We start from the raw sequence: 18,312 nt of genomic DNA, 5'->3' as shown, positions 1-18,312 counted from the left end.
ATGATGTGTAGGTCGGTATCTATTGATAGAAAAAGGTGTTGTTGGCTTATCAATGCATACAAGTCATGAGCTAGTATGCACAGCACGATTCAGTAACGTTTATAGAAAATCATATCCATATGTTATACACGCAAAAATGCAGAGTTGATAGGCGTGGAGACACCAGCGTGGCTGCCTTTGGGAATTGATAGTTCATGTGACTGTTACGTTCTTCTTTGTCTTTTCAGATATCACACACTGTTTTTTTTTTTTGGACAATAACTGTAATTCACTGCTAAAAAGCAATGCAGCTATTTCTCAAGAAGGAAAGCACTGTTTCTAGTCCAGACTCTGCCCTGAGACTTGCTGTGTTCCGTTCCTAATGTCACCCTGACAGCACACGAAGGTCTGGGGGTTAACCACGCACCAAGTGCTGCCTTTCCTGGGTCCACGTCTGAGCTGCTGGCCCTCGTCTCTGCTGACATTTCTCAAATGGAAGCAAACTCTCAGGGGTACCCAAGCAGGGTCGTGAGGTTTGAAGGTTTTTGCAGCCTCAGACCAATGCCAAGTGGACAGGAAGAATAGGCCCTATCCTTTGTCCAAAGCACAGGCACCGAGGAAAATATCCAGAACCAATTCTCGGGCTCTGACAGAATAGGTGACCTGGACCCTGTTTCTCCAGGGGACTCGGTAAGAAATGAGCCCTGAGGGGGACGTGGGGTCTCTGGGACTGGCTGGGCCAGGTGGGTAGAAATAAACGGTCACTGGGAAATCACAAGTCCCAGGAGCCCTTCTGTGCTGGTATTTGCCATGAAGACTGGCCCCCCATCGCTCCCGAGCCAGCGAACAACCTTTTGGGTTAAAAACCTTCCTCTCATCTATGGCTTAATTTCTTACCACTGTGACCACACAAAGTCTGTAGCTAGGGCTCTATTTATTCTCATTTTCTTCCTTTAAACTTCCTTCCTTCTTTAATAGTGTCTGACAACATCCTCCCTGGTCCGGGGCGGGGTATCTGGTCTAGAACTCTGGCAGCAGAGCTCAGAGGGAAGGGGAAGGAGCCGGCAGACAGGAGGCGCTAGAGAGCCCTGTGAGCAACTTACGGAAACACTGAGGCAGCTCTCCGGTCCAGGATCCGTTTCCCTCACAGGTGAGCACCGCGGGCAGGGAGAGCTGGTACCCCTCCAGGCAGGCATACGTCACGCTCGAGCCCCACATGAAGTCGGACCCCACCACTTTCCCGTTGGGGATGAGCTGAGGCGGCTTGCACATGATGGCTGGGGGGAGACCACAGCAGGCTGAGTTCTAGCGCCGTCTCGGTGAAACCAGGCCCGTCACCAGCACGGATGTCACTGGCCACCCTGCACCTGGCAGGCGTCTGGGCTGAGCAGGAGGAGTCAGGAATGGCCCCTCTCACTTTGGGAGCTCTGGTCTTTCTGCTCCTTTCGACGCCTGACAACCCACTCCTCTCAAAGCGCAAGCCTCGCCTTGGTACAGTGGGGCCTTGACTTACGAGTTTAATTCATTCCATGACGGAGCTCATAACTCAAATTACTCGTATGTCAAATAAAAAACTGAACGAGTGAGACACGTGATGCTGGGCTGATGTGGCGTTCACTGTGACGTTCTCTGCTCCAACTAGTGGTGGGGTATCTGAAGCTGGCTCGTAACCTGAATTTTAGCTCGCAACTCAAAGCAAAAAATCGGCCGAGAGACGGCTCGTATCTCGAAAAACTCGTTAGTCGGGACACTCGTAAGTCAAGGCCCCACTGTACCTCTGACTCCCTCCTTGCAGATGTTCAGGGGCCAGTCCTCACCCACAGGCCCCTGGTTAAGATCTCAGGCCTCTGCCTCCTCACCCTCCCTTCTAGACGCCCAAGGCCCACGTCTCACTTCTCTGGCCCTCTGCCCACGCCTGCAGCCCTCAGACGCACCTCTGCAGATTGGCTTGGTGCCATTCCACGTCCGGTCCTTGGTGCAGCTCAGCACAGACACCCGATGCGACTCCATCATGTAGCCAGGGACGCACTGGTATGTCACAGTTTTGTTGTACCTGAAGTCACTGCCCAGCCGCAGGCCATTGGCCGGAGCCCCAGGGTCACCACACTGTATGACTAGGACAGGGAGATACAGCATTGTTCACTCCGACCCCAGCCCTCGTCCCCAGCATTCCAATACCACCTGTCACTCCCTACACACTTCCAGGAAGGAAACCGTCAGATAAGGAATGACCGGCCCCTCCCAGGTCCTCAGGTGGGCACTGCCCAGTCTCCCTGCAGGAGTCCTCCTGCACCGCACTCCTCTTGCCACAATACCCTTGTGCACCCCAGAAACTTGGGCTATGATGACCATCCTTCTTATTCAAAGCTCACCCCTCTAAGAGGAAGTACCCAGAGGGCTCAGTTCCTAAATGAGGCTCGGACTCAGGGGGAGGGAGATCTCCAGGTTGAAGAGCCTAAGATGTGTCGATGAACCCCACTGACAATTTGTCTGCCAGCGGGTGTATCTTACCACCTGGTATTCTGCCTAGGAGGCCTCTGCAGGCCCAGGGGCCCGAGAACCTATGCAATGGTTGTAACTATGTTATGGTATCAAGTGAAGCTGGGGGTTGGTGAGCGCTGGCTGTGGAACAAAAGTGAACTTGACATAGGATTTCAGATAGAGCCTGACATCAAAGACTAGGACTCGGAAAGGGAGAATGTAGTCAGATCCCTTATCTTATCACTTCCCTCCATCTGGGCTCCACAGGGACTCACTTTCCAGGGAAAAGGGCTTGGGGCTGCCCTTGAGAGAAGCAAGAAAGGGGAGTAGTGGGGTTACACGAGGCTTGAGAGCCAGGCCGGGGTGGGGATGGGTGCAGGGGAGAGAGGAACCGACAAAGACGGTGGGTGGTGGCAGTGCTAAAGTGGGGGTTTGCTTACAGGAGAAAAAGAAAGCCCAGGGAACTGGCCAGAGCCTGAGAAACAGCAGATCGGTGTATCTCAACCTCGGAGCCTCGGTCACCTCACGTAAAGGGGCTAAATAGTAGCTACTGCGGGGGGATGGGGTGAGCATCCAATGCATTGCCTATAAACGAAAGCACTTAGCTCGGTGCTTTCACATAACGTGTCCTCAATAACTAGACATCGTGTGTATGAATGCATTCAGGGGCGAGTCCCATCACGCCAGACAGCCTTCCCAATCTCCCACGGACAGCCTTTGTCTTGGACACGGAGGAGCCCACTGCTCTCGGCCACCGGCTGCCACGGAGCCCATGGGCCTGGTTCTCACCTGTGCACTCTGGGTCACTGCCTGTCCAGGTGCCGTTGACGGAGCAGTGCCGGCTGAGCAGGCCTGTGGCGTAGTAACCTTCCCGACACTCATAGACGATGGAGCTGGAGAAAACCAGGCCATCGCTGAACACGACGCGGGCGTTGCTTGGAGTCCCGGGGTTCCCACATGAGATCACTAGGAGGCCAAAAGAGCACATCATTCCCCAGAGCAGGGCCAGCGACCCCTGGGGACCGAGAACTGCCCCGAGTGGGAACTGGGTGCTACCTAAGGACCTGCGGATGGAAATGCCTCTTACGCTACTGTCAGGCCTGATCACCTCACCTCAGAAGCGAAGGAGAGACCTGTATGGTTTCTAAAACGTAAGGACAATGTCTGTTTTATTATCACACCTAAAAATTGAAACAATTTCTTAGTATCTCCCAATATTCAATCCGTGCTTAATTTTCCTTAATTCTCTCTCTCTTTTTTTACAGTTGAGTTGTTTGCATCACGATCCAAACAAGGCCCACCTGTGGCTATTTGGTTGCTGTGTCTCTAAGACTCTTGGAATCCAGAGATGGCTGTTGCCTGTCCTGTGACTTATCTGTTACAGAAACCAGGGCACTTCGTGGGGGTTGGTGCCTTTTCCCTTACATCCCATCAGGAGGCACAGAATGTCTGGTTGTTTCCTTGTTCCTGATGTTGAGGCTGATCAATGGGTTCTGGCATGATACAATTCTCATTAGTTTCTCTCTTAGTGGTTTTAGCAGTAATTGACTCTTGCTAGACTAGATTTGCTGTTAGGGGATAGAAAATGGTGATATTCTAATTCTGTAATTCTTTCTGCATTCGCTAAACTGCTTTAATAAAGAACATGCCCGTCAACAAATATTTGCTTACCCTGAAATGCAAGTCATACAGGAAGGCTGGATAATGCTTGATTATTTTTTTAATCAGACATCAGAACAAGAAGGTGGTTCCCTAGCAAGCTTCAAAGGTGACTGATGGTCACTGGAACTCAAGGACTTAAGCTTATTTACTATGTCGCCATCCATTGCCACTATTATTCTTATCGATGCTCAAATTATCCCATTCTAGACTAGTGGGAGCCTTTTCATGACGCCACTTGTCTTTGGTAGTTTCCTTGCTGGAGTGACAAGATGTTCCAAGTTCACCTTTCTATTTCCTGCCTCCGTCCTGGAATCTGCCATTTCTCTAAAGAGCTCTGGCTGTGTTTAACGGAGATTGGATTTAGGAACCACAATCTTGGTGGTAAGGGCACTCATTGATTCTAGGCTTTTATAGTGGACAGATCTGGGAAAGTAATAAATTCATTAGTTTCCATTTTTGATTTTGATATTTAGAGATTACTTATTTTTTTTCAATCTTTAATTTCTTTATTGATTAAGGTATTACATATGAAACCTCATTCCCCCAATAAGAGATTACTTGTTTTTAATCTTTGATTTAAGTTTATTTTGTAAATATGTACAACATTTTATGTGGTCCTGAAGTCAAATCTACAAAATGATTCCTATATAATTAGCACAACTGACAGGCCCTAACAGCAATTTATTTAACAGGTATTTGTGTGGCTTGGGTCCCAGGAGTTCAGTGATGACCAAGTTATGTCCTCTGGCCTTGCGGAGCTCAGGGTATCTTAAGAAACTACCTATGCACAGATGGATCAAAATATGATGTAATAAGTGTTACACTTGATGGAAAGAAAACACTCATAAGGGAGCGTCTTATTAGGGCTGGAGATAAGGATTTGAGTAGAGCCTTGGAGGATAGGTGGAAGCTGGTCAGGGAAGGCACAAGGAGCTGTGTGCACGTTACAGAGACACCCACACTCTTTCAACACCCACTTCCAGGTCCAAACTCTCAGCCACTAACTTTCTGCTCCTCGAACACTCCTGACTTGTTGACTAACTCCAGCCTGGGGTCTGAGCGGCACGAGAGGGGACCTGGGTCACCGTGAATATTTGAGAATATTCTAAATTCTCTCCTTGACTCTCTGACTACCACAAACCTTTCTTACTATGTCTAAAAAAAATCCTGTAGAAGCTAACTTTGCACTCCAGAAAGGCGGGACTTTGGCAGACATGTAGCACTGACTCCCATGTATCTCATTTCCTGGGCAAGTGTCCTCTGACCTTGGTCCAGAACGCCTCCCTGTGCTCTGCTGGACCACTCCACAACCTCAAGTTCAAACAGCTGCTCTCTAACCCTGCCTCTTATCTCTTCAGCTCTCTGCCTGCCTCTGGGATTCATTCTCTGGTCATTTCTTGGTCCTATTGGGACCCATAATCCATTGATTTACCACTTTTTTTTTTTTTTTTTACAGTTTCCTATTCCCATTAAAAAAAACAACAGCCTCTCCTTACCCACCTTAGATTTCAAGATCAATAATAATCACTGCTTTGTGTATACTCTCACCTCCCTCACCACTTTCTGCTGATGTCTTAGTTGCCGATAAAACCCCAACCCTACACCTAATGCTTCACCTGCCCTGTGCCTGCCCCTGTGTAGCAATATGTGGTTGAAAAAAAACCTGGACCAAGGCTGACTACTCTCACTTTAAATTAGTGGCCTCCTACCTTAACTGAGCCCCTGGTGCTACCTGGCAATTATATATTTCCCTATTCCATTCCCACACCTCCCAGGCGAGATGATGATTTCCCATCATCTCCTTTCTCTTACAACATCTCCTCAGTCCGCCTCCCTTTCAGCTGTTAAACTGCTTCCTATGCAGGCTGGATTTTAGAGACAGAGGGACTGGGGAGCAGCTACCAAAAGTTGGACTCTGGGAGGAGAGGTTTTAAGACAGAGTCTCTTCAGAAATTTAGGAGTGTGTGCAAAAACATTACTGCCCCCACTCAGGCTACCTCAGGGAATAACATTAAGAGTTTATATTACTTTTAAAGGTTTTTAAAAAATTGGATTTCTAGTTCTTTGGGCATTTTGGATGCTTGTTTAACACGGTCTCTTCCCTTTAAGCTCCAAGAGGGCAATGTGTGTCTGTCACTGTCACACTTGTGTCCCTAGCACACATGACAGTATCTGACACATAGTTGTTGAATGAAACTATCCTATATAATAAAAGGCTAATATGCAAATTGACCAAATGGCAGAACAACTGGTTGTTATGATGTGCACTGACCACTGGGGGCAGACGCTCAATGCAGGAGCTGCCCCCTGGTGGTCAGTGTGCTCCCACAGGGGGAGCGCCACTCAGCCAGAAGCTGGGCTCACGGCTGGCGAGCACAGTGGTGGTGGCGGCAGTCAGACATCCCCCGAAGGCTCCTGGACTGCAAGAGGGCGCAGCCTGGGCTGAGGGACCCCCCACCCCTCCCCCCGACCCCGAGTGCACGAATTTCGTGCACCGGGCTTCTAGTATAGGAAATAAGTGAACAAATGGGCTAAACTTAGTTTATCCTTGTTTCTTCCCTTCTTAGGTGAGGGTGGAAAATATGTTTGTCTTTAGATTACAAATGAGAATGCACTTGAACTATCTATTGATGTCCACTCTCCAGGAGGCCAAGGGTTCACACGGGGCCATGGTTTCATCTGTGAGCGAGAGCAGGTGCTAGGGCTGGGCAAACAGGGCAGGCAAAGGGGAAGAGAGAATGGTCACATACATTACCTCCACACTCAGGCTGCGTGCCGCTCCACGAGCCGTTGGCCTGGCAGGTTCGCTCTGACGATCCCCGGAGCACATGGCCAGCCTCACAGCTGAAGCGCATCAGACTCCCAGGGGCAAAGCTCTCCCCCAAACGGATGCCGTGCGCTGGGATCCCAGGGTCACCACAAATCCCCATGCTGGTGCCTAGGACCAGAACCAAACAAGCACCATTGTTTTAGCATGGAAGGAAGGGAGTGGAGGACTGAGAGAGGAGGATGTTGGGCCACTGTTTAGAGGGGGCAGTGGGCGCCCCTGCACGAGGGGGTGAAAACTGACTGTGTCTAGCCCAAGCTACCTGACCAGGCTCCTGCCTTACTACTCAGGGGTCAACGAATAGAAAGGTTTGAGGTCACCGGTGAATTCCTGGGGACCACCCAGCAAGGAAGAGAGAAGGCAGAGGGAAGAATTTTGGTGGATCATGCCTTCGTTCGTTGGCCTGCACCAGTGTGAATACCAGTGGTCCAAGCTGGCTGCATCTCCTCCTCCTCTGTTTTCCCTCTTTTCCACCAATAACTGCTGATTCCAGAGTATCCTTCCTGTTCCCAGTGCCACCATTTTAGTTCAGATGCTCAGCATTCTCTTGCCTGAACGACTGCAAGAGCCTCCTAACGAACGTCCCTTCCTCTTCAAGTCTCTCTCTCATGCATCTTCCAAGGGAGGGGGATTCATTCAATCTTTAAGCCAAACATTTGAAGAAAGAGAGCCCATCACATTTGACCAGGTTTTCTTATCTTTTGAAGTTTTGGAAGAGGCAGTACTGGGTCCCCTGGAAGGCAGCCCTGACGGTGAGGACTCTAACTCCCACACTGCCTAGCTGACCTCTGCTGGAGCCAGCGCTATTGTGCAATAGGCCTGAGGGTGGAGCTCTCCAGTCCTGGGGGCTTATCTGACAGAATGGCCCCACGGCAGTGTTTGGAGCTTCCACGTCAATGATATAAGGGCGTCTGGGACAGATACTGTATCATGGGAGCAGATGGCAATAGCTGACTCTTTTACTAAAGAGGCGTATCAGCAAGAGGTGAGCAATGAACTTCCCAAAGTATGTCTCCAATGCTGGGAATCTCTGCATGTCCTTGATGGCCTAGGGACTTGTCTCAAGGGCTCAGGACATTTTGTTATACATCATCTGGGTGCACTGACTGTACAAAATGAGGCTCAAAAATTTGACCCTGGAACTCTTGAATGTGTGTTTCTTTGGCCTGGCAGTAGATGATGTTGCAAAAGATGACATTTGTAAGTTTCAGGAAGGGAGACATTATATTCTACTCACTGGTGCACACCTTGCATTGCATCCTAATCTCCTATTCTTTGCATCTCTTGTTTTTTTAAAAAAATAATTTTCTTTCCTTTTTAAAAAAAATATTTTTATTGATTTTTTAGAGAGGAAGGGAGAGAAATAGAGAGTTAGAAACACCGATGAGAAAGAAACATTGATCAGTTGCCTCCTGCACACCCCCTAGTAGGGATCGAGTACACAACCAAGGTACATGCCCTTGACTGGAATCGAACGTGGGACCCTTTAGTCTGCAGGCCGACACTCTATCCACTGAGCCAAACTGGTTAGGGCTAACCTCTTTTTTTTTTTTTTTTTTTTTAATCTAAGGCATTCATTCCTCAGCCTCAACATTTATAGAATCCTGTCTAGTCCTGCCCTTGAAGGTCTCCAGGAAAGCTCTGCCCATGATTCTGGTCTCCCAAGTGTCTGTCGTCCTTGATGGATACTCAGGAGAAATGAGATGCTAACTGTGCCTCAGAATATTCAGGATCAAGACTAAACAGCTGAATGCAGTACATCCCCTAGTGAGTGGGGTCCATGTCCACTGAAGGCATGTTTCTTGCTTTACTATTTCATGCTCCTAAGGTGTCAAGCTTGTTTCTAAGTCTCTCCTATCAACCTTGATGTGGCCAAGGAAGAGTCCCTTCTTCCACATGCAGGACCAGTTCTTGAAAAGTCACAAAATTAGAAAATCTCAGGGTTGAAAAGTTTTAAAGATTTTTCCAGCTTAGTTTTCTACTTCAGATAAGAACTGTTTCTGTAATATTTCCAGTAGGTCATTTTCCAACCTCTACTAAGACAACTCCAAATGAAAATTAGAGTTTGGGTGAGAAGACTTTGGAAATGTGTGCCTTTCCTCTTTCGAATGTCTCTTCTCCTGGAACTTGCTCTGTGGACAACTCAGGAAGCCTCAGTATACTTGGCTGTTGTCTTCCCCAGGCCATCCTCCCCAAGTCACTTCCACCAGAAGTCAAAACAAAATGAAGTTAGGAAGGAACCCAGATAATTGGCTTTCTTCTAGTTCAGGTTAAAGGAGTCCCCAAGGCTCATAACTTGTCCTGCCCAGTTCATGAACTGGGTGATTAATGAGCCTCGTAGAGGTGAGGGGCCAAAGTCCTGGTGGAAATAGAGTGGTGTGTCTGGGATTGGCCTGGGCAGCCAATAGCCCTTTGAAACAGTGGCTAGTGCTTTGAGAATTTCTCCTAATATCTAGTTCAATATTTTATTAGAAGTACAATTTGGGAGACAGGATCATATTAGAATCTCAAACTATAAGAACAGCTATGTCCTCCCTAGTTTGCAGTCGCTGGGCTGTATGAACTTGGCCAGAGCTGGCGAAGGACAAAGCTGGACTCAGACCACCACAGGCTGAGGCCCAGCTGGGACCTCTCATAGCTGTGCCCTCTGCCTGGTGGGGATGAGAGCAGGGCTCAAAAGCTCTGCTTTCCTCCCGTTCTTCTATCACACTCACACTGGGGGAGCTTGTCCCTCTCCCATTAGCCAAGTATTCCCTTGGGCCCCATACCTGAGCAGTGTGGCAGGGAGCCTGTCCAGTGTCCATCTAGCCCACACACGCGGGTGGCGTTTCCCACCAGAGTCCGTTTGCCAGTGCAACTGTAATGCACGACTGCCCCCACGGTATAGTTGTCCCCGGACATCTGCGAATGGGGTGGGGAGCCTGGATGGCCACAGGACACCACTGTGGGGAAGAGGGGGAAGAGCAAACATGTCAGCAACTCTGCTCAGGGAGACAGCGTCATCACAGGACACACACTAGGCTTTTGGTAGTGACAGGCGGAGAGGAGAGAAACCCTGGGTATCAATCGAAGCAAACTCCCTGCTGGCACACCCAGCTGACATCATCAGGAAATGACTACCGATCTCGCTGTACAGTTCCCATATCGGTGAAATGAAGAGTGATACCCGTGTTTTAAGAGTTGAAGAGATAATACATGTAGTAGGTATGCAATCCTATTTGTTGCTTTTCTCTCTTGACTCTTCCTCGCTGCTCTAGGACATACCCTAATGTCTCTGGCAGAAAGGTGGTGCACATGGCACACATAAGACAATACGGGCAATCGGGATCCTGGGATTGTCTGCATTGGCCACAGGTTCCTTTCCTAACTGCATCTTATAATTGCCCACATCCATTGTCCCCAACTTGACACCTTAAGCCTGCAAGTTCCCTTTCCTGAAACAGCAAAGCGTGACTGTGAGAACCAGTGGTGAGACGGAGCTGAGGTGCACAGGTTCAGGCAAGGCACTGCTGTCAGGGGCGCTGTGCTTTGCCTTCCCATCGCTCTTGCCACAGGTGGACCTCTGGCTCTTTCATTCACTCGCCACCTATTTACTGAGTGCCTGCTGGGTGCCAGGTGCTGCTCTGTGTGTTTGGGAGAATCAAGTTCATGCTCTTGTGGAGCTTATATTCCAGTGGGGAAGAGAGACTATAATTAAGAACATAAATAGGCAATTCTAAGCAGGTGCTAAGAAGGAAAATAAAGCTGCACCAGGAAAAGGGTGGTCAGGGGTGGGATGAGGATGCTGTTTTTTTGTTGTTGTTTTTTTAAAATATATTTTATTGATTTTTTACAGAGAGGAAGGGAGAGGGATAGAGAGTTAGAAATATCGTTGAGAGAGAAACATTGATCAGCTGCCTCCTGCACATCTCCTACTGGGGATGTGCCCACAACCAAGGTACATGCCCTTGACCGGAATCGAACCTGGGACCTTTCAGTCTGCAGGCCAACGCTCTATCCACTGAGCCAAACCGGTTTCAGCGAGGATGCTGTTTTTGAGCTGGGTGGGCAGGGAAGACCTCTCTGAGGAGGTGACTTTTGAGCAGTGATTTGAGTGATGTGAAGAGGCCAGCCATGCAAGGTCTGGGTGAAGAGCATCCTGAGGGAAGGAACACCAGGTGTAAAGGTCCAGAGGCCAGAATGAACTTGGTGTGTTTGAGGACCAGCAAGAAAGCCAGGGCTGCTGGAATAGATAGGGCAAGGAAAGACGGGAAGAAGACATGGGTGGAGAGGTTGCTAGGATGGCCTAGAATATGGATTTTATTATAAGCATGAAGGGATGCCACTGGAGTGATATGACCTGATATACATTATAAGAACATTCTGACTATATGTGGAGAACATTCTAGAGTGGGGAAAGAATGAGGGAGGTGTTGCACTAGTTCAAGAAGAGAAGATAATGACTTGGATGGATTAAACCTTGGGGTATGGTAGGAGATACTTGTAGTCATGGCTTGTATCTGGAAAGGGGACAGGGCATGGCAGGGATGATGACCAGAATAGGTGACCAAAGGGATAAAATCTGAGTTAGCCTAACCCTGTCCCTATGACAGCTGTCAATTTGACTGGGATGCCCAGATAGTTGTTCAAGAGTTATTCTGAGAGCATTTCTTAATGAGATTAAAATCTGAGTAAGTAGACTGAATAAAGCAGATTGCTCTCTCCAGTGTGGGTGTGCCTCATCCAATCTTCTGAAGGCCAGAATAGAACAAGAAGGCTGATTAAGAGAGACTTCTCTCTCTCTGCCTTCGCACTGGGACATCAGTGTTCTCCTGCCCTTGGTCAAGACGTGGACTGGAATTTACACTGTTGGCTCTCCTGCTTCTCAGGCTTTTGAACGCAGACTGAAACTATGACATCTGCTCTTCTGGGTCTCCAGCTTGCTGACTGCAGATCTTGGGACTTCTAAGACTCCATAATTGTGTGAGCCAATTCCTTATTTTATATGTAGTATGTTATGGGTTCTGTTTCTCTGGTAAAACCCAACTAATACACTTGCAAAGTCCTACCTGAGTTCCTGACCTAACTGTGAGCAAACAAAAGCAGTTGCTATTTTAAGCCACTAAGTTTTGAGATGGCTTGTTACACAGCAATAGATAATGGACAGAGTAAGTTTTAAGCATTATATTATTTATTTCTTAAGATAACCCTACGAGGTAGGCACCATTTTTATCTCCATCTCACTGAGGAGGAACATGAGGCATGGTGCGGAAAAGTCACTTGCCCAAGGTCACAGACCTATTCAATGAGAGAATTAGTTCCTGAAACCAGGGAGGTTGACCCTAAGAGGACACACTCTGGAGGCACTGTAACTGGTTCCCTTGTGCAATGGTTTGGTTCTGGCTGTCAGCTGAGGCATCGGTGATGGTTCTCCACATGATCCCTGTCTCCACGTGCTTTCTTATCAGTGATTACATTAAATGAGAATTAGACACATAAGAGCCAGATATCAGAAAAAATGAATAAAGAACAAGACCCAACTATATACTGTCTGTAAGAGACACACCTTAGATTCAAAGACACAAATGGATCGAGAGTAAAAAGATGGAAAACATATACTATCCATACAATAACCAAAAAAGAGCTAAATGGTTATTCTAATATCAGATAAGATAAACTTTAAAGCAAAATTGTTACTAGACAGAAGGACATTTTATAAGAATAAAAGGATCAATCCGCCAAGAAGATATAATAACTATAAACATATATGCTCCTAACAACAGATCTGCCAAGTACATGAAGCAAAAAGCTAACAAAATTGAAAGAAGAAATAGACAAATCAACAATTATAGTATGATATTTTAACACCCCACTTTAAATTATAAATAGAACATCCAAAAAGATCAACAAGGAAATATAATGAACAACACTAGAAGCCAACCAGATGTAACAATGACCTATAGAACACTCTACTTAGTAACAGCAGAATATATACTTTTCTCAAGTACACATGGGACATTCTCCAGAATAGACAATATGTTAGGCCATAAAATGAGTCTCCATAAAATTTGAAAAGATTGAAATCATACAAAATATATTCTCCAACCACAATGCAATAAAATTAGAAATAAAAAATGAAGAAAATTTGGAAAATTCACAAATATATGGAAAGTAAACAACAGATACTTAAATAACTAATAGATTAAAGAAGAAATCAGAAGACAAGTTAGAAAATACTTTGAGGTGGACAAAAATGAAAATGTAACATGCCAAAACTTATGAGATGCAGTGAAAGCAGTTTTCAGAAGAAAATTTATAGCTGTAAATACCTACATTAAAATATTTCAAACCCCAAACCTAACCTTATTTTTTTAAAAAATATATTTTATTGATTTTTTACAGAGAGGAAGGGAGAGAGATAGAAACATCAATGAGAGAGAAACATCTATCAGCTGCCTCCTGCACATCTCCTACTGGGGATGTGCCCGCAACCCAGGTACATGCCCTTGACCGGAATCGAACCTGGGACCCCTCAGTCCGCAGGCCGACGCTCTATACACTGAGCCAAACCGGTTTCGGCTAACCTTATTTTTTAAGAAACTCAGAAAAGAGGAGCAAAGTAAACCCAAAGCAAACAGAAGAAACAATAAAGAGATAAGTGAAATAGAAAATAGAAAGAGAAGAGAGAAAAAACTAAAAGCTGTTTTAAGAGATCAACAAAATTGACAAATGTATAGCTAGTTTGATGAGAGAGAGAAAGAACGAGACAAGATAAGTTAAAATTACTAAAATCAGGAATAAAAGTGGTTATATTACTACCAGCCAACCTTACAGAAATAAAAAGGATTATAGGAGTATACTATAAACATGAACAGTTGTAGGTCAACAAATTAGATAACCAAGATAAAATGGACAAATTCCTAGAAACACACAAACTACCAAAACTGGCTCAAGAAGAAATGGAACATCTAAATAGAATTATAACAAATAAATAGAACAATCAAAAACTTTTATCAAAGAAAAGTCCAGGACCAGTTGACGTCACTGCTGAAATTTTAGCACATTTTTAAAGAAGAAATAACACCAATTTTTCTCAAACCATTCCTAAAACTAGATCAGGACACTTCCCAACTCATTCTATGAGGACTGTATTACCCTGATACCAAAGCCAGACAAAGACATCGATAGGAAGGAAAACTACAGACCAATACCCTTTATGAACATAGTTGTAAAAATCCTCAGTAAAATACTAGCAAACCAAATTCAGCAGCATAATAAAAACATTATACACCATGACTAAGTGTGATTTGTTCCAGGAACACAACAGTGGTTCAACATATGAAAATCAATCAGTGTAATACACCACATTAATGAAATGAGGGGGGAAAAACCCACATGATCATCCCAATAGATTCAGAAAAGTAATTTGACAATCATCCAATACCCTTTGTGATAAAAATGTTTAACAGGCTAGGAATGGAAGGGAACGTCCTCAATCTGATCAAGGGAATCTATAAAACCCCCATGGCTAATGGCATACTTAATGGCTAAAGACTGAAAGCTTTCCCCCTGTGACCAGGGACATGACAAAAATGTCTGTTCTTGCCACATCTATTCAACATCGTACTGGAAGTTCTAGCCAGGCTATTAGGAAACAAAAAGAAGTAACAAGCATTCAGTTTGGAAAGGAATAAGTGAAACCATGCTTAGTCACAGATGAGATGATCTTGGTGACACTGGACTAAGCCAGTAATTTTCAACCGGTGTGCTGCAAGAATTTTTAAAACAAGCAATGACTGTTTAGTCAGGGGCACTGGCCTCTTTTCCTTCCCTTAGATTGTCAAGTGAAAAAGAAAAAAGACACCACCAACAAAACAATAACCATCAGTGTGAATGAATCAAAATTTACCTATTAATTTGATCAGATTGGCAAAATATAAAATATATATTTGGGTGTGTCACAGAATTTTAGTAATTAGTTGATGTGTGCCATGAGATGAAAAAGGTTGAAAATTGCTGGATTGGGCAATGGTTTCTTAAACATTCCACCAAAAGCACAAGCAACAAGAGAAAGAGTAAAGGGCATTTATCCAGAAAGTGAAAAGATAATCCACAAACAGGGAGAAAATGTTTGCAAGTCATGTATCTGGTATGAGTATAGTGTCCAGAATATATAAAGAACTGTTAAAACTCCACAATGTGAAGACAAACAACTCAATTAAAAATGGGCTAAGAACTTGAACAGACATTTCTCTAAAGAAGAGATACTAAACTAATGGCACACATGAAGATGCTCAAGATCGTGTCATTAGGGAAATGGAAATAAAAACCACAATGAGAATGGCTATAATGAAAAAGATGAACAATGCATAAGTAAGAATGTGGAGAAATTGGAACTCTCATACACCGCTGGCAACCATGTAAAATGGTGCAGACACTTTGGAAAATGGTTATCTTCAAAACATTCGAAATAAAGTTACCATATGACCCAGCAATTCCACTCCTAGGTATACTAGTCTATCCAAGAGAACTGGCAACATGTGTTTGCACAAAAACCTGGACATACATGTTCTTAGAAGCTTTATTCATAACAGCCAGAAAGTGGAAACAGCTCAGATGTCTATCAACTGAGGAATGGGTAAACAAATGTGGTGTAGCTATACAATGGAATAGTATTTGGCCATAAAAAGGAATGAAGTATGGATAAATGCTACAGCATGAATGAACTTGGAAAACCGTATGTTGAGTAAAAGAAGCCAGTCCAGAAGGCCACATATGTAATTCCATCTACATAAACTGTCCAGAATAGGCAAATGCACAGACAGAAAGTAGACCAATGATTCCCAGTGGGTAGGGTAGTGGTGGAAAATGGGAAGTGACTGCTAAAGGGTTTCCGTCTGGTCTAATGAAAATGCCCTGGAATTAGAGAGTGGTGATGATTGTACAATTTTGTGAATATGTTAAAATCACTCAATGATAGACTTTGAAAGAATGAATTTTATGGTATGTGAATTATACTTCACTAAAAAATGCAAATGGATTAAATCTTCCAAAAGAAGCTAGTTATTCATTCACATCCAGGTCAGTCTGCCTGAAGTGTTGTGGCATTCAAAGGAAGGACTGTGTTGTCTTTCTGGAAAAGCAAGAAAGGGGTAAGTGGGAGACAGTGTTCTGTCAGGCAGGCAATTCTAGAGGAAGAGGACCCTGAAGGCTGAAGAGGGGGTGGCAGTGCTGCGAAGGCCCACAGCCAGGAAGAAAGAGCATGCGAGGTGGTGTGGCCACTAACCCAACCGGGGCCAAGCAGGGCTCTGCCATCCAAGGGGCAGTCAGTGACAGTCATTGTGAAGTAATGTACACATGCACACATGCGTGTACACACACACACACACACATGGGAGCCCAGCTCTATGACATGACCTATCCTATGACTGCACAGGTGATCATTTGGAGTAATGACATCTACTTACAGAGACACTGCGGGCGGGGACGGTCCCATGTGCCGTCTCCCTGGCAGCTGAGCGCCGGGGTGCCCAGGAGGTAGAAGCCGGGGTTGCATTGGTAAGACACTGTGGTGCCGTAGCTGAACCTGTGCGGGCCGCTGGCATGGACTTGACGGACGCTGTTTTCTTGGTGCCCAGGATCTGTACAGTTAATGACTGCAATGGAACGGGATAATTAGACACAGACCAATTGTTCATATGCTTTTAAATGAGAATTCAGAAGCCCAACAGGCACAGAATCCCAGTGTAGCAAAATTTCTAGATCAACACGAAGCAGATCCTGCCTGGGAGGGTGAGGGTGAGTGGTCCGGAGGCTGGGACTGCTCGCCCCTTGATCATGCGGTTAAGGGACTCATTCTCGCAGGACAGCACCTCCTTGGATTAGCCTCCCCTCCCCCTCTCAGACTGGTTAACCTCTCCCTCCTCCGTGCTCCCCGTGCAGGGAGGGCCCTCGAGGGCGTGGCTGCCCCATCTGTGTGCCGGGTCCCAGCCAGTGTGTCTCCCGCAGCAAAGCTCATCAACTGTAAAACCCGAGCACGTTGGGCTCTTTGGGAAACTGTTTTAATCACTTTTAGGAGTATTCCAGGGAGAGATTAATATCTGGGGGGAAAAATTGACTTTTAAATGTTAAAGGGTTTCCAAAGCAGCTTAACTCAGAATCAGAGGGCAATTTTAGAATAATGACAGTATCATTCATAACGCATGTTGTGTACTTTTGCTTTCAAAACACTTTTGCTACCATTATCTTGCCTGAATCTCAGAGGCATCAGGGCAGGTGTTTTAAATCTGTGATAAGCTTTTAAGGTACTTGATGAACCTCTCTGAGGTTCAGAGGGGTTGGCATCACAAAACAAATAAGTGGCATTTATTTACTCTCAAGCATTGTGAATCCCAAGCATTGTTCTGGGCAGTAAGGATACCACAGATTTCACAGTCTCAAGTAGCGTTTCTCTACCTAGGTACTGTGGACATGTTGGGCTGTGGACATGTTGGGCTGTGGACATGTTGGGCTGATAATTCTTCAGCGTGGGGTGGTCTGGTCTAGGATGTTTAACAGCATCCCTGGCCTCTATCCACCAGATGCCAATAGAAACCCTCCAGTGTGACAACCTAAAAGGTCTCCAGACATCTGTCCCCTGTTGGGGCAGGGGGATGGGTAAAATCATCCCCAGTTGAAAACTGCTGGTTTAGAGAGAAGAAATAAGTGATTATCCTGTTTGACAAGTGCTCTGATAGGGGCAGCAGAGAATGTTCTGGAAGCATAGAGCAGAGCATAAGAGCAGGGGGTGGAGCGGGGATGGCTTCCCAGGAGAAGGGACATTTCAACTGGCTCTTGGTGACTGGGCACAAGTCATCTGGACAGAGAGGGGGTGGTGAGGGCGATAGAGAAGAGACTTCATTTGAGGAGACTGTCTGGAAGTGCCCTGGGGGGGTGTGGGCACTGGGCACGCGGAAGGAATGGAAGAGGCTGAAGCCCAATACAGAAGCGAGGCTGTGGGCAGATGAAGTGAGGAAGGATGGGGCTGGGCAGGAGGCTGGGCCAGGCCCTCAGGCCCATAAGCCAATGGAGGAGAGTACTTTCTCCTAAGGGCAGTGGGAAGTCTGGGAAGGGGTTTTAAACAGGAGGTGACTTGATCGGATTTGCATTTTAGACAGGTTGCTCTGTCAGGCTGGTGAATGACTGGTGGGGAGCAGAACTGGAGGCCAGGCTCCTAAGGGTTTTATCCCTGCCCTCTGATTTCAGGACCAGTTGGGGGTGGGGAGTGAGTAGGGGGTAGGTGTAGCTGCAGGTCCAGGAAAATTTGCATCTTGTGTTGGGGGGATGAAGCACAGTCCTTGAGGAGAAGGGAACATGGGATAACACCCCAAAGCAGCAGTTCTCAA

The 18,312-nt window shown here is 46.1% G+C and overlaps 1 protein-coding gene across 1 annotated transcript in view; it reads right to left on the bottom strand.

Annotated features, from left to right (window-relative positions):
* CSMD2 (CUB and Sushi multiple domains 2) overlaps positions 1 to 18,312 on the bottom strand; it is a 565,161-nt gene that overhangs the window by 20,687 nt on the left and 526,162 nt on the right. Inside the window, exons 54-58 of the mRNA XM_059686241.1 lie at positions 9,718 to 9,891; positions 6,878 to 7,060; positions 3,250 to 3,426; positions 1,914 to 2,093; positions 1,083 to 1,256 (exon numbers count right to left, since the gene is read on the bottom strand). Of these exons, the coding sequence (XP_059542224.1) occupies positions 1,083 to 1,256; positions 1,914 to 2,093; positions 3,250 to 3,426; positions 6,878 to 7,060; positions 9,718 to 9,891 (888 nt within the window). The remainder of the gene's footprint in view (positions 1 to 1,082; positions 1,257 to 1,913; positions 2,094 to 3,249; positions 3,427 to 6,877; positions 7,061 to 9,717; positions 9,892 to 18,312) is intronic.

This window comes from Myotis daubentonii, chromosome 3, assembly GCF_963259705.1.
Source record: "Myotis daubentonii chromosome 3, mMyoDau2.1, whole genome shotgun sequence".
Lineage (NCBI taxonomy): Eukaryota > Metazoa > Chordata > Mammalia > Chiroptera > Vespertilionidae > Myotis > Myotis daubentonii.
This window is presented reverse-complemented; position numbering and strand designations above follow the sequence as displayed.